General features: G+C 33.0%; 1 protein-coding gene across 8 annotated transcripts in view; it reads left to right on the forward strand.

Moving 5' to 3' along the window:
* The window catches only part of LOC150103143 (uncharacterized), a 120,952-nt gene that overhangs the window by 95,588 nt on the left and 8,722 nt on the right, over positions 1-16,642 (forward strand). For 7 of the 8 annotated variants that reach the window (XM_090397664.1, XM_090397668.1, XM_090397666.1 and 4 more), the window contains exons 3-5: positions 1,846-1,915; positions 2,939-3,054; positions 10,855-10,935. In XM_090397664.1, the coding sequence (XP_090253790.1) occupies positions 1,846-1,915; positions 2,939-3,054; positions 10,855-10,935 (267 nt within the window). The remainder of the gene's footprint in view (positions 1-1,845; positions 1,916-2,938; positions 3,055-10,854; positions 10,936-16,642) is intronic. The other variant, XM_090397667.1, reaches the window with a different exon arrangement.

The following is a 16,642-nucleotide window of genomic DNA, read 5'->3' on the forward strand; positions in this document are numbered from 1 at the left end:
AAAACTAACACCAAGGGACTAGATGATCTTCTAAAGGGTGATAAGGAAATGTTGGTAATCTAATGTGGAAACGATCATCCTAGAAGTTATGTTCATTTTAGTAGTAGCTCTTACATAAATTTGGAGCTGCAGAATGTTTCTTTTGCACATTTGTTAAACATGAACCATGGTAATCGGCAGCGAATATTACACTGTAAAGAAGACCGTGACTGGTCTAGACTCGAGAGTCTAGAGGAATGGAAGTCTGATATATGAAGAAACGAATCGCTTTTTTATGTCATTCCCCCTCATGAAAGTCTTTTTGTAAACCTATAGTACATTTATACTGTGGGTGGACTAAGTATTCTCTCTCTCAATATATATATATATATATATATATATATATATATATATTGTATTTTTTTTTGTATTTATTTTTTACATACTCGGAAACCCTGCTGTAGAGACCAAACATGGAATTTCTTCAAGTCACTTCAGGCCTCCAATAAACAGGATAGTCGTCCCACATCGGGCAATGGACTTCATCTCCAACCTAAAGAAATCACCAATATCCAGCCCTTGGAGGGGTTTGAATCTGCAGCCTTTTGGTTGGAGAGCGAATACGCTAACCACTCGGCCAACCTGGTGCATCAACCCTGTTCTGGAGCTGTTTCTTCTCCTGGTATGGACTCGGACCTTTAGTAGTGCCTAGAAGTATGAACGTAAATAGGTATTGGATTATGTAGCGTGCTTCCTACATTATGGTGGTTTTACGAAACAGATCCATGTCTCTCTCAACATTGCATCTTATCAAACTGTAGTTTGGTAGTCACGTTGAGGAAAGAATTGTCCAAAATACCCAGATCATATTATCGCAAAGCGGTAAAGAGTGGAAATGTATTAGGGCCGAAAGAGGAAAAGAGGAATGCATGTTATGAGGTGGGGATGTGTACTAAATGTAGTGTTGTGTCAGTACTTATTTCAGCATAGTTTAGCATTTGTATAAATTATAGTTTTACTTTTTGCACTGGTGTGATATTTCAGTTTAATGAAGGCATACAATCTAGAATTCTGCATCGAGGACTCCTTTGGATGTTCCTGCTGCATATTTGTCACACAAGTTACAGGATGTAAATAAAAGCACAAGGGACATCACAAGATTGCTGTTACTTCATTTCTTCGCGTGACCTGGGATGACAGCTGATAGAGCGGAGTGCTTCCCGTGGTAGTCGTTATTTTTACATCCATACGTGAACAAACTATAAGCGAAAAATCTGTACACCAGAAGTTTTCATAGGAGACTGTGTATATTACCGATATTTCCCCACCAGGATGTTTCTGTGGTTTTGACCAGATTACCACAGAAAGTTTATCTAGAAAGTTTTTTTTTTGATCAGTGAATAAAAGATTGGGATAAGATCATCACTCGAAAACGAATGATTTGGCAGAACTACCGTATTATGAAATCTCACAAATGCCGGAGATCCTTATTCGATGCGGGATTGCGGAAAGAATAACCAATCTTGTTTTTGTAATTTTCACGTGAGGTTGACGCGCGCTACTGTAAATGTTACGCCGCCGAGAAACGAGACAAATATTTATTCACGTAATTCATCGCACATTAAGCCGCGCTAAGTAACTTCCGCAATGTGTTAACCATACAGCACATTTTTAAGACGTCCTGTTTATTTCAGAATAAATAACTTAAAAAAAAAAAACGAATCATAACAACTACCTGAACCAGTTAAAACTCAAATACCCTGGTGAGATTAAAGCAAATAATGTATTACATCATAATTAAAATAAAATTTAGAATTCACATTTCCGAAAAATATATTCGGAGTGATAATGTTTTTTTCTTTTCAGGAGAGATCGCTATCGTTGGCCATTTCAGAAGAGACAGATGATAATACTTTAAAGAAAAATTCTCCACAAGGTAAAAAAAAAAAAAGCCAGTTTGTTTTGATTTGGCTAATTTAGACAACTAAATTTCCTTTATAACCGAACATTTATATTTTAATACATTTGCTTATTATTATGTAATATACAATGATGCGCATTTTGTCACAACTTAAAATTGTTGTACTAAGAGCTAATGAAATAGCATTTTTGATACTTAAGTAACAAAAATATTTAATAGGCTTTAATATAAAAAAAATTCATCTTTTCATGCGTAAGTTTTTTCTCTGTTTATTATATATCTGCGAGTTGCCCTTAATTTTTATTCAAATAATATATGTGCCTTCCATTTCCGGAATATGTTTTATTATATATTTTTATCCATACTCTGTAAAACGGAACTGTACATTACACAAATTTTCGTTTGGGAAGAAAAAAAAAAAGAACTCGGGGAAAGAAGTTTACTTATTCCGCTTCACTACTCGGCTGCAGTAAACAATAAAATTGGCGACGTCAGGAAGGCTGTCTGTTCTTTCCCTTCTCCTTTATCCCCCCACCGCCTTTCGCTCTCTGCCCTGTCGTTAAGAGCGGTGATTCACGAGTGCATTAATAGAGGCCCGGTGACGCTAGTGCTCACCTGGCTTCGGCGTCATTTGAAGTCAGCCAGTGGGGTGGCACTAAGGCATGATTATGAGCTATTCACTTCCTCCTTTTTCCTGAAACCATTGTGGAAAGTTGGTCTGAAATAAGCCGCTAATCAAAGCCGTAGTTTCAGATAGTCGCCGAGCGAGTGTTGTGATTTTGCCTTTTGCATTGGCGACCCTACCTCCGGCTAGTATAAATCTAGCTTGCAGGACAAGGAACACATATTAGATGCATACATGCCCCAGTTTCTTATTGTATATTGATAAGTGTGAACTGTTGAAGCATTTCAAATTTCTGGACCATTTATTTTTAATGTTAAAAAAAGGGAATAAAAAAAAGTTTGGGAACTAATAACTGTTTACAGTAATAACATTTGTTGAATTGCGAATGATATATTATTATATTTGACTTTCAGAGGTGATATTACCACCAGAAAGTGATAAGGAATGTAATAAAAAGCTAGAAATGGAAGAGACTCCCGAAAAAGGCGAAGAGGAAAAAAGCGAAAAAGAAGAGAAGAATCATTTGAAGGTACAGAAAACAAAATATCATCTAAAGAGTGTTTATAATAATTGATAATAATCATCTCACTAGTGCAAATCCCCAAATTGCTAATTTTTGCCATCATTTTCTTCCAGTATGCAAGTTATCATAGCAGTATTATCCTTAATTTCAATGTTGCTTCTTGGTTTGCAAGCAAACAACATTGGCAGAAAATTTCTCATATACTTTCACGATTTATTTTAATTTTTGTGTCCTTATTCCTTTGGCTTGTGATAAAATCCACCCATTTCATTCTGCCAGCTTCAAAAATAGCTTTTATATAAGTATGGACTCATGCAGAATGTTTAGAAGTAGTAATATGCATTACTGTTGAGCAATTAAAAAATGGAACATGTAAAAACATTTTCATCCACCTGGAACAGCAAACTTATATTACGGTAAAGCTTGGACCACTGAATACTATGTAGATTGAATACATTATTCAGGATTTTTCTGAATTGCTGAAACTTCAAGAAGACATAAATTTGTAGTCTATTTTTTTCCTATTTTATTATTTTTTTTTTCAGACAGTTGGCGCAGAAAAATTCTTTTTTTGCCAAAATAGTTATCTTTTGCTTCAAACTCTTAAACTCTTTGCCCCTAAAAGCCCATTAAATTTAGATTAAAGTAGCATACATATTTCAAATAGTCTACATACACATGTCAGCATGGCCTTTGATCCCATTCAACAGCTTTGTCACTTTTTTTTTTTTTTGGAGGGGGAGTCATTGGCTCATTTGGCAGATATTTTGAATAACATAGCAAACCAATTCTAAACAAGTCTATTACTCTTTACATGGCTGTCAATGATGGGATGATAAAGATGTTTATTTTGTTCAGGTTGTGAACAGCTGATGTTCTTATTGCTAAAGAACATTCTTTAGCAATAAAATTAAGTTTCAAAACAGAAATTATTTATTTTTTCCCTTGGAAGCAGTAGCTATGATGGCTGTAGTGAATATGCTCAAGTTTTAGTGTTTTGTTAATTCTTTGCCACAAAATAACAGGCTACAAAAGAATCAACAGTTCAGTTTTTATGAATTTGGATTTGTGAAATCCAATTACATTTGGATTTTGGCACAGACTAGCACAACTGTTTTGAATTTGCAGGAAGTCTAGAAATGTTAGGGGCTGGAAGTTGATGTTTTACATTTATAGAAAAATTAAAATGTTAGTTGAACCAAAAACATCATGTTCCCTGTGATTTATAGGTGCAGAATACTTTGCAGTGTTATTGTTACATAGTGACAAGCATCTGAACTTAGCAACATACCAGTGCAGACCTAGTTAAATAATTTGTTGAACATCTAAAAAAAATTTCTGAGACAAAAACAATAAACATCCCAGCAATTTATGTGGTTCTTGCAGGTTAGCATTCAACTCAGTAATTAATCTGAAAATACTAACTAAATGGATGGTTTTGTTGTAGTCATGTATCTACATTTTCTGTTTTGTCCACACCACAATAAGATTAAAGTGGTCCTTATGAACTCAGCATTTTTTTTATTGCAGTGCATCAGACACAGCCTTCAGCATGCTTGCTTGAACTACTGTCTTCTCTTTCCCCAAGGTTGCAATTTTATTTATAATATTCGTTTTTTAAGTATTCTATATTTAATTAAGTCTTGCAATTAATTTTAAAAGAACCCAATTAATTGATTTTAATTCAATTTAGATAATTACTGTAGTAGGTTTTATTACTTGGTATATGGGACTACCATCCTGTTTGTCAGTTTTATTTAATTGCTCTTTTTATTTATGATGTATTGTCTATTGTTAATACAGAATACAAACAAACAAAGCCTATGACTTAAAGGACAGCAGAAACTGAAAGGCCAACAAACCCAATGCATTGAAATACTGAAAAAAAAAAAATATGCATTTTTTTTTCAGTATTTCATCAAAGTATAACCTTCTCAAATGAATTTTGAAGAGATACTTGGATGTTATAGATGACAAAATAGAAAAATGGAGAAATGTAGCAAATATTTTACACCTAGCAATTTTTAATTGTATGGTTGACATCTTTAATCTTTTTTAACCTTCCTACCGGCTGAGGTGGATGAAATATCCAGCCCACCATAGCATTCTGCATGGATCAAAACTTCATCGGCATTGTACCTTTCATCATGCCATTACCTCCCTCCACCATTAATCCCTTTACGGCTATTTAAGGCCATTCGTGGATTAACTGTTAGTGCCTGACTAACAGTTTGTGTCACCTGTCTCTACACACACTGTTTTACTTGGAATTTTCTTTACTGTCCTAAAATATTCGACTTTTTTGCCTCTAAAATGATTTATTGTGTTTCTTCTCAAAAATTGAAACGAATTTCACATGTGCAAAAATAATCAATCTTGAAATGACCATCGATCAGCCTTTGCAATGAATCTATTTAGTAGTAGCAAATTTGCTGTATTATAAATTTATTCTTCAAATCACTGCAACGGAACAGTTGCATTGGTTGTTCCAATATAGAAACAGCTTTTTTTGCGAATTTTCAGATGTTTGCATTGAACATATTATGTCACATATTTATATTTTAAATAATATTTATTGAAATAAATATGACCTTTTGCTTTCTTTCTTAGCAAAATACCGTTATATGGATTATCACATTTCAGTTCTAGAAACGATTTTTTTTTTTTTTTGTAGGATGCACATTTCTATAATATCCAGTGTGTAACCACCGTAGATATGTTGAAAATATAATATGAAGGCTATCATATACAGAATAATTCAAAATTCATGCTCATTTTGAAGATTTGCTAATGCTTACCCCCCCCCCCCCTCCTTATCCTCTCCTGGAATTCAATTACATAACCACTCTACCACTAAATTTCTACAGGTTCGAAAACGTTTCCAGACAGTATTCAAAATCTATCACTTCATTTTACCGTTTTGACAAAAGAAATAAGACAATAATATTGTTGTACCCTGAAGCTTCTAATTCTGTACTATTTCTTTGCAATCTAAAACCAGCTGTTTTACTGTCTGCTGAAATTATTTGAAATTGTAGAAATACTATGCTATATTTTCACCACATAAAATTGTTTATATGCATACCACACACAAAAAAAGTTCAGTAGTATTATTTTAGTTTTTTTCTTAAAATAATCTAAATATTTTTACTTATGCTTCTGGTTGCTATTTCTGAAGTAATCTACATCTTAGAAATACTTGTAGTAAACCTCTTAGCTGGAGGGAAAGGTAAAAGCTTAGATTACTCTCAGTGCTATCGAAGAAGAAAATTGAGAACGCTTAGCCAGAAGGGACACTAAAGTGCCTCAAGCTATAGTGCAAGATATATCAAGAATGTCGTGTTTCGTTTTCAATTGTTGATTAGTAGACATCCTAACATAGAAAAAAAAATACACACATTTCTTTTACAGGCTGATACAGTATTTATGCTGAAATAAGTTCTTAATTTATAATGATCAGTTTCATTTTTATTATCAAAAAAATATAAATTATTTCATATAATTATCTTGAAAAAGAGGACTTAATTATTTTTAAAGAAAAGGAGCATATACTTCACATAATCTTATTTTTTGGGGAGGGAAGGAAGGTTATATTGAAGGCTTATTCAATTTGCAGATATTTCAGAGAATTTATTTTATAAATCGTTCACAAGACAACTGTTATGAACGTAAATCACTTGGGGAACATGCCCATTCATTCTAGTGTAAATAGTAGCAAAGGCTTAGCTACTTCAATAATGCCACGTATCTAAACTAGAAGAAAATGTCGTTATATCTGCTGTTGTTAGAACTCTTACATAAATAATTTTTTTGGCATGAATTCTCTATCAGCTATAATGTAATCAATCTACAGATTTTTGCCTTCTTGTATTCTACCATCTTATGCGCAGTGATTTCTTCTTTGTACTACAAGAAAAAAATCAGATAACACAAGAAAAATATGGAGTATTTTCTTTTTCATTGGGTGAATTTACAATGTTCTCTCTGTGTGTTTTGAAAAGAAAGTACAAATGATTTTTTTTTCTTACTATTTTTGCCATTATAACATTTGATACAATTACAAGAGTGGCATTTTAACGTTTTCATCCCACACGAGAAAAAGAAATATGACAATAATATTGTTGATTTTGTCGAACTTTTGTAGTGGAAATTTTTAATACAAAACTTTGTAATATATATAAGCAAAAGTATTGCTTATTATAAAATTGGAGCATAATAGCTGAACTTGCAGAAAATATATATATCGATTTAAATCGTAACAGTAAATTTTATTTTGTAATGACCAATTATACAGGGAAACCAAGAAGGTGAAAGTGCAAAGAAGAGTAGATTACAATATAAAGAAAAAAAATTAGTGATATGATTAAAGAATTTCATTATTCTGTATAAAGCAAAGTCGCTCAAGCAATATTATAACTAAGATGGAAAGCCAAACATACTGGCTGAAAAACAATAAGGGATTTTTATCCCCTTAAATTATCTACTTCGTCAGAAAAAAAAAAATAGCCGTTTGGCTTTTCATCTTAGTTATAATATGTTATAATATAATATAGTGACACACCTTTCTGGCATTCGTATAGTGAAGGTATGCAAGTTCTTTTCACTTAAACTTTGATATCATTTAAGTCTAGCTACTCACTGATGAGACCTCAAAAAAGGTTGAAACCGGTCTGGGTAGTGACCTCTCCTCATGTAAAGCAGTATTACATCTCATAGGAGCTGTGTGTTTTTACATTATGAGAAAATATCAAGAATAGTGAGGGAGCTTGCTCCACCTTTTGCATCGAGTTGCCTTGGTGTGGTACTACCAAGTGGTCACTTATGCTTGGATTCGCCGATAGTTCGTCAGCATGAAATGCTTAGATCGTAGTTTTCGATCTTAGAGTTTGACATACTGGCTGAAAAACAATAAGGGATTTTTATCCCCTTAAATTAACATATAATTATTTATTTATTATAGATACAAGGCTGAATTATGATGAGTGTCAATGTTGAAAATATAACAAGAATTATATTTTTGCAATTATCATTACACGAAACAAATGCGCTGCAATCTAACACCGATATTCGTTTGCACTTGTCATTGCTATTGATACGAAACTTTTATTATTGGTGTTTGTTCATGGTGAGGATGAAATATTTTTAATAAAGAAATTTTTACTATGTAAATTTATTTATTAATAAATTTGTTACTGATTAGGAAAAAAGTAGTTTTTTTTTATATATGCAGAACCCCTACTTTAAATTTTCACCGGCCACCACACTGCACACTGCAATAGATTAGTGTCAGGGCAAGTGAGAATGATGTTTAGTGTGTGTGTGTGGGGGGGGGGGGGGGTAAAGAGAAGTAGAAGTAGGTTGGAAAGCAAGGAGGAAAAATTGTACTGTACTGAATCACGAGCTGTTAGCAGTTATGAAGACTTAATTACTGCATTCCATTATTTTTGACAGTATATAGTCTATATCTATATATTCTATATCTTCCTGATTAATTTCTGTAAAGGCTTTAAGATTCTTTTCATATTCCTATAATGCATGTGTACATGTTAATGGAAGACTCCTGTTTGAAGAAATATTCTTCAAAAGTTGATATTGTGCTGTGTTTTCCACCCTTTCAGATAGATATTCCAATTTTTTTTTTTTTTTTTTTTTTTCCCCCCCGCATATACTGATGCACAATGATGATTGAATTTCACACATTGTATCATTCTGTCATGGGTAAGATGTCATACCTATCATACACCATACCTAAACATTCACTGTCGAGGCACTTGCAACTAGTTCTGGCAATTCATTCATCACTACAAGCAAAAAATATAATCTGCACACACTCTTACTAACCACATTCCTACACAACTTTCAGGGGTGATCTCCAGTTCTCTATCTCTCTCTGTTCATCATGTATTCAAAAATTATAAGTTTCTTTCATGCTCCTCCCTTTTCCACCTATCAACTAAACTTTAAATCCACACACACCTTCAACCTATCTTTATAGGGAGTACGCCACTCACCAGCTTGGTCACTCATCATTGAAACCTTTCCATTATCTCCTGATCCTCCAAGAAATACGTATGGTATTAATAATTAGGAAACACAGTGGTAAGAGAACTGGTTTGCACAAATGCAATGTAAAATTCATAATAACTTTTGACTTATTTATATGAATAAAAGTTAAAACTTGATATGAATTCATGATAGTTGCTGTCTTTTTATACATAGAAGATTTATTATTCAATAATTTAGCCATAGAAAACAAGATTAATCTTTTTTGAAGTGATAGTAGATTGGTTCTGTTAAAAGTGTATTAGGCCACTTGTTCACTACGGCAAGAGTTATACATTTCTTTTCCACCCTATATTAAGTGCATTTTATTTTGTAGTATAAAATGTTAAGAGAAAATGCTTACTTTTTTCCTACTTCTCAAAACTGAGCTTGGTATCTTTAACGTATATATACCCAAGGTAAAAAACTTTCTATGTATGTATGTATAATATATTTGGCAACAAAGGTCAGTGGCATTTATGTTTTGAAAACAAAGTTCTGCAACATGATTAATTGGATGGTTAATATTAATGACACTGTCAAACTAAGGTAGCTAAGCTATTAGGATCTTATAATATGAGGAACTTGAAAAATGTCTTCTCTTCAATTTTCATCAGAAATTGGATGATAAATTCTGTGATAGAGGTATACTTGAAAATAAGGTGGACATGTACCCAGTCTAACACCCACTATATAAATATGTTGTCATATTTATCAGAGGATTTGCTTGTAATCCATCCATTCTGGAAGTATTCCAATATGCAGTTGCAGACTAGGCATGATCACGACTTTGATAACTGCAACTTGCTGGCTATAGTCAGCTTCATGATACATTAATTTGTTATGCAGATACTGTTCATCTTATCTTTACACTGTTGCCTTTGTATATTAATGTTAGTAAAATTCTTGCATTCATTTCTGTTTCATATTTATTTTTTAATAGCCCACTTGCTTTAGAATGTTTTTTCCAATTTGTTAAATTTTTTTTTTTGTATAATATTAACATTTAAAGTTAACTTGGCATACATATAGGCAAATAAAGTCATGGATTTCAGTTTTCTTGGTTTTAGAATTATAGAACAAGACACAAACAACTGTTTACAAACAGTTGTTTGTAGTATTATAATATATGCATTTAATTACATCTGGTCAAAAGAATTAGCCTTCATATCCAAACAGATGTCCCCTCCCCCCAAACTGAAGATTTTATAACTGGATTTATATTAATAAACACTTAAGTTTATCATGCCGTTCTGATGTGCACACCAAAACTGATAATGATAAGATGATAATCAAACCACTTTTTAACTCTTCATAGTTTCTCAAGTTAAGAACAATCCCTGTTCACATCCCTTCTTCCTGCAAGGATTATGAACAGAGCTAGTTCTGCTTGATTCAGAAGCACCATAATGCTACAATTCAGCAGGACAATAATATATATATAATTAGATAAGATTCTGAAAGTTCATCAGGTCTCTCCTTCTCATCATGTTTCCAAGCTCCAGAGAACTTTGGTGACTGCAATATTTGATCCATGGGAAAATCTTTGGGTTTTGGATCTTAGATGATATTTAGATTATGTATGGGGAGATAAAGGGAGGACTATTGCTAACGATATAAAAAAAAAAATTAAGCACTATTCAGTCAACAGTTCTCATATGCTATATGTGAATTATCAGATCCTTTGTATAAAATTCTAAAATTAAATGCTAGCTGTTGTGAAGATAGAGATAATATTGGAATTGTTTTTTCTCTTTGTAACAGAAAGTGGTGGAATGTGATGTATTATTAGATGACCTGAAGTCTTTCACAGTGTATAAATTTGATGGCAATAGCACATTAGATGTAAGTTATTTCATAATGTTTATTATAACAAATTTATATTTCAATTATTAACATACAACAATAAAATATAACAAATCAAACTTCATGTGATTGGCAAAATGGTCACAATTTTGTGCATTAGGGAGGCATTACTATAGTTGAGTAGAGTTAAAAACGGTTTCATAACACTTTGCAGTGTGTTTAAATGTAAGATACATACCTTCTTTGTTGACATCTGCAAAATACTAACTGACAACCATATTTAAGCAACTGTTTGAAAATGCACTGCATAATGCGTTGCATCTCGGTGCTGTGAAATGCTTTTTCTTTCCTTTTCTTGGAAAGGAACCCATGAATTGTGTATGCGTACTCATGCATATAATGAGTGCGCCACTTATCAGAAATACACTGCCTTATGTCATTTTCTTTCTATCCAATGTTGGCTTTTCTTTTTAACAAGAACTATTTTCATCTACTACTTCATTGTGTAAATAATTTGGTTAGGTCTTGGAAAGAGGTGAAACATATTTTATTAAGAAAAATTACTGTCATAATTTTCTGATTCATTCCCAAAGGGAGTGTACAAATAGTATGGGAGTCGCAATATCAAAATTTAATTATTTGTTGCCTATAAAGTTTTTTCTACATTAGCAGTTGTTTTCATAATCCATCCATCATTGGACATCATCACTTTCTGTATGGTCACTCATTTGCTTGGTGATGTGCCACACCAGTCCTCGTAGTCCTAGGTAGTCTTGCTGTATGCTTTTTCTGGAGGCTTCAGCTCTCTGAAGATCATTCACTCCAGACATACCATCCCAGTGGCGCACCCAGAATTTAATCTTCGGGGGGACCGAGTTGAACGGATAAAAATATTTTTAATACAATGAATTTGCATTAAAAATATTTTTATCTGTTCAGCTAAAATTCGTTAAATTTCATTCATTCAATAAAATTCATTAGGTAATTATAAAAATTTATTTAAAGAATAAAATCCAGTTTTCTTTTCTTTTTACAAAGCTCTTGAATTATTTCAGTCGTGGTTACATTAATCTCTTTCTTTGTGTATATATATAGCAAAGCCAGTCTGTTCAATCATGATTGTGTCATGGTAGATCTTAAATAGGTTTTTAAAAGGCGTAAGTTAGAAAATGATCTTTCACTGACACATGTTGTTACTGGAAGCGTTTGCAAATATTTTTAACAAGTTATAGATGTTAGGATATATCGTTTTGTCACACTTTGAAACTGCATCAATGGCATTTTTTCATGGAGCTATTGCAAATGGTTTTTCAAATTTCTTATATCACAACTTGAATTCGGCGTTCAAAATTGCTGGATTTGTATAAGTCTATATTTGTGTAATTGTGACGAAGATTTTCATCACAATTTTGTGATGAAAATCTTCCATTGCACTTGCTGTTGAAGCATCTTTTCCATTTAGTAGAAGAGAAAAAAATATATTTCAAAATGTTGCGGTGCCGAGTGAAACATTTGTGAAGTTGATCAATATTTGGTCAATAAATGGAATGAAATAGTTCTCCTGAAATACTCTTCTACAGAATCAGCTGGAACATTGGACCTTAATGTTTGTTTTGATGAAATCCTTGGCTTTTTAATGTCAGTATTAAAATTATTGTCTTTTATCCATGTTTCATCGTAAATATCTTTAAATGAAGAATCTGATGTTTTACGAATGGTATTTAATTGATGTTGTAGAACAAAATTTAGGGCAATTAAGAGATCACTGTCAGATTTTTTGCATTATTTTAGACAATGGTAAGGTGCACGCAAATATTTTTTGCAAGCTAAATAAAGATATTATAAATCTTAAAAGATATAATATTATAAACAACAAGGACATCCTGTCTTTTAGGGGTATTGAAGAAATTGTGTACCTTTTCAATTATGCCAATGCAATTTCTTATTTGTCACAGATATAGCATTTCCAAGTGTCAAATTCAAAGTATGTGATGCACAATGAACATATAAAGCTTGCTGATATTATTACATAACATCTCCAGGTAGTCCAAAGACATTTCGAGGAAGGGCACCTACTTTACACCAACCACAACTACAATCATCATCATCATCTACGCCAATGCAATCGCAAACATCCATCCCCACGGTGGGATTTGAACTCGCAGCCTTTTGGCTGGAGAGTCGGCCAACCAGGCCGGATATATAGATAAAACAATAATATTTTGTGGATAAAAATTAAAACAAAGTTTTAATTTTTATTAAACAAATAAATAAAATGATATAATTATGTTACTATTTACTTATAATTATGTTACTATTTACTTTTAATGAGATGGATAAGCTTCTCGACCTTGCAGACTTGCTGGATATCTGGCTCAATATTGGTCAACTTCAGTCGAAGATCGGCACACACACTAAGATGAATTCTGTATTTTGTTTTTATTTGAAGGAGCGATGAAAATTGTTTCTCGCAAAGACAGGTTGTAGAAAATTGCATGACGATTTTCAACTTCTTCAAATAATTCGGGAAATTCACTTCTCACTGAAGGCGAGATCCAGAATCGAGCCAAACCACGATCACGGAATTGCATTTTAAGCCCACTGTCACTTGAAGCTGCTCTTTTTCGATAACGAAAGGTCGTTCTCGTGACTGCAATGGAGCCTGAAATCGCAGAAATTTCTTATAAAAAGTTATTCGGAAAATGTTTCCAAATTCTGTTTCAGAGTTTTAAGGCGGACACAAACCCTTTCCCAGTGGTTAAATTCTAAACTAATAAGTTTCGGGGCCCTATACAAAATAACCAATTGTGTTTACCTTTTGAATACTATCCGGGGAAGCTCCAAATCTCCCCGTCCCTTTCATCACGTGTTCGTAATCAGACTACTGTTGATATTGACTTTATATGCACATTCAAACCTGTAAACTATTGTTGAATAATAACATAATGTAGACATAATTACCGTAAAGGGAGAGAAGTCGCAAAAACAGAAAAATATTCCTACAAAATAATCAACTGTATTTACCTTTAAATGCAATCCACTGGTCGAGTGTCCAGCAAATCAGCAAATCTTTCCTTTTGTTCACCTTATTAATATTATTGCATTGCAACTGATGGGAATTCTGTGTTTCTGTGGATTCGTTACAGACCTCTTTCTCTTCAGAAACTACACACAAACTATTATTACAAACTCGTTTTTTATTATCACTGTCATCAGAGATATTTTTCTGTTTAAAGAAGGTACCAATGTACTTATCCATAATAGAAATACTGTACTTACCTGCATATAACTCTCACCCCTGATTTTACTTTTCGAAAAAAAGAAATTAAATAGTTTCACATATACCTTGCAAATGAAAAAACCTTAAACAAGTTCAGAGCAGAGTGATAGTAACTTGCTCCAATGGTAAACAACACGCCCTCCCCCCATTAGCCACTATATTGCAGAGGCAAGAAAAACAAGTACTTTTATTATGTCAGTGAATAAGGTATAAGCAGTCTGTGTAATATATTTCTCAACAAATAGTGCAATTAGACACAACTGGGATAAAAACGACACTAATTAATAAATCACATATCCCCTCATACAGAAACTATGCTGTATATATAGACTCAAGCAAAACCATATGTTGCACCGGCAAACACAGTATCTAACTAAAAACTATTGTTATTTAATTAGATTGTGTGAGTTCGCTCGGCAGCAATAAAATTCAACCGAAAGTGTTAAAATTTGAATGTGTTAAAACTAAGATATATATATATATATATATATATATATATAGTGAATGCTGTTATAGCAGTTTCACATATTATTGGAATTCGGTTGAAGAGAGTTAGCATTTCAACTCAATTGTCAGCTTGCTTATCGCGCGATTTCTGAAAAATATATAAATACTGGAGTTAACTCGCAACACATTTTGTCTAAGTATTACTTAGCACTTCTGAAGATATATTGAGCCTTGGTTGAAGGAGGAAAACCTTCAACAATAAAAATCAATAAACAATTGGTTGAAATGTGGACAACATATGTTCACTTCAAATCTGACAAAACAGCAAGGGAAGGTGGAAGCAATAAAACCACATTGTTTTTCACTTCACCCCACTTTTATTACACTTCACCCCTCTTATTTGTCATTCTGCCGCTACAAATTAAAATAGTGGCAGAATGTTCATGGAATGAACATTCTGCTGCTATTTTTTTTTAAGTATTCATTTTGTTTTAATGATTTTTACTTCCCTATTTTAATTTGTTTTGTTTGGATAATTATAATAAATTGGAAAAATATATAGATTTATTTGGTTAATTTAAGCCTGTGGGCTACCTGTCCCATCGTCGTGAACCATAGGTTGAGGAACACTGCTATAGGGTTCTCTCACCTTATGTGACCCCTAATTCATAAGTAGTATAGAAATAGAAGACATGACACAACATAAATAAAAAATGAATTTTAATTAGGAAAAGTATTTTGGAAAATTTTCTAGTGTTTTTTAACTTTTTTTGGAGGGCCCCCTTGGCCTCCTCCCTGGGTGTGCCACTGCACCATCCATCCATCTCACTGACAGTTTATCCCTTCCTCTTTTTCCCAAGAACTTTATCTTCTATTACCCCTTTACTGTTTTGAGAAGTTCTTCTATACTTTCAGTTGTGTTCAGAGTATTTCAACTTTCTTCTACCTGTATCCTTAAGGAGCTTTAAAGTTCTACCGATTCTTTCTAGCACCATCTGTTTTTTGCCTTTCAGTATATGATATCCTCAACAGCCTTCTGTAACACCACATCTCAAAAGCAGTTATCCTTTCCCTATCAGACTTCTTCAGGTTTCCACATCCATAAGTCTGGAAAACAGCTCCATCCAGAATCCTCAACTTTGTTCCTGTGGAGATAGGTCCATCATTCCAGATGTAGTTTGAATAAGTTAAAGTAAAGTGATCATAGGGCACTAATTTAGATGGTTAAGCAATTAAGAGATATCTTATATGCATAACAAATCATCCTGACATATATAATAGTTAGGTAAGCAATGTGGAAAATGAGGTTACTGTGAAGGAAAAGATGATATAAATTGTGAGGGCTATAAAAATGACAAGTATGGCATGGAAAGAATGTAATATGAAAAGAAATTTGGCTAATCAGGCCAAATGTGGAAAACAAGAAAATTTTCTGCTATGTGGAAAACAAGAGGGAGAATGACATTGGATAATGACAGTAGCCAAGTAACCATGCTCAAGGATGTTAGTGGAATTATATAAGAAGTTTGAAAATGTAATCATACTGGTATGAATGCTGCTATGCAATGCCCAGAAAGGAGGCTTATACTACAAGTACAAGAAGTGAAAGAACCAAGTGTATAAGGTGGTGAATAGGCTAGATATTAATAATTGTATGGAATACAATGATATTTTGCTATATATAGTTTTACAGAATGTGCAAAAGAGTTGACTGTGCCCATGAGATGCTTGTTTGAACCTTGAAATAGAGAATTTCTATTGAAATATTTGGTATTGAAATAAAAAGAATCTCTATTTCAAGGACTGGAAGTAGCACAAAATAGTGCTGCTAGGCTAGACCAGATATTTCCAGTTAGACTAATATTTGCTTGAAGGAGTATTGGAGAGATTGGTTAGGAATAGAATATAGGACTGGGTTTGTAGACGTAGGATTCTTTATGACAGTCAGCTTGGATTTGTTAAACAGGACTTACTCATGCAATCTGCTTGCATATTATGAAACACATTGGATTGATGGGG

The sequence above is a fragment of the Typopeltis vanoorti genome, chromosome 9, assembly GCF_054136105.1.
Source record: "Typopeltis vanoorti isolate ZY-2024b chromosome 9, IOZ_Tvanoo_1.0, whole genome shotgun sequence".
Taxonomy (NCBI): domain Eukaryota; kingdom Metazoa; phylum Arthropoda; class Arachnida; order Uropygi; family Thelyphonidae; genus Typopeltis; species Typopeltis vanoorti.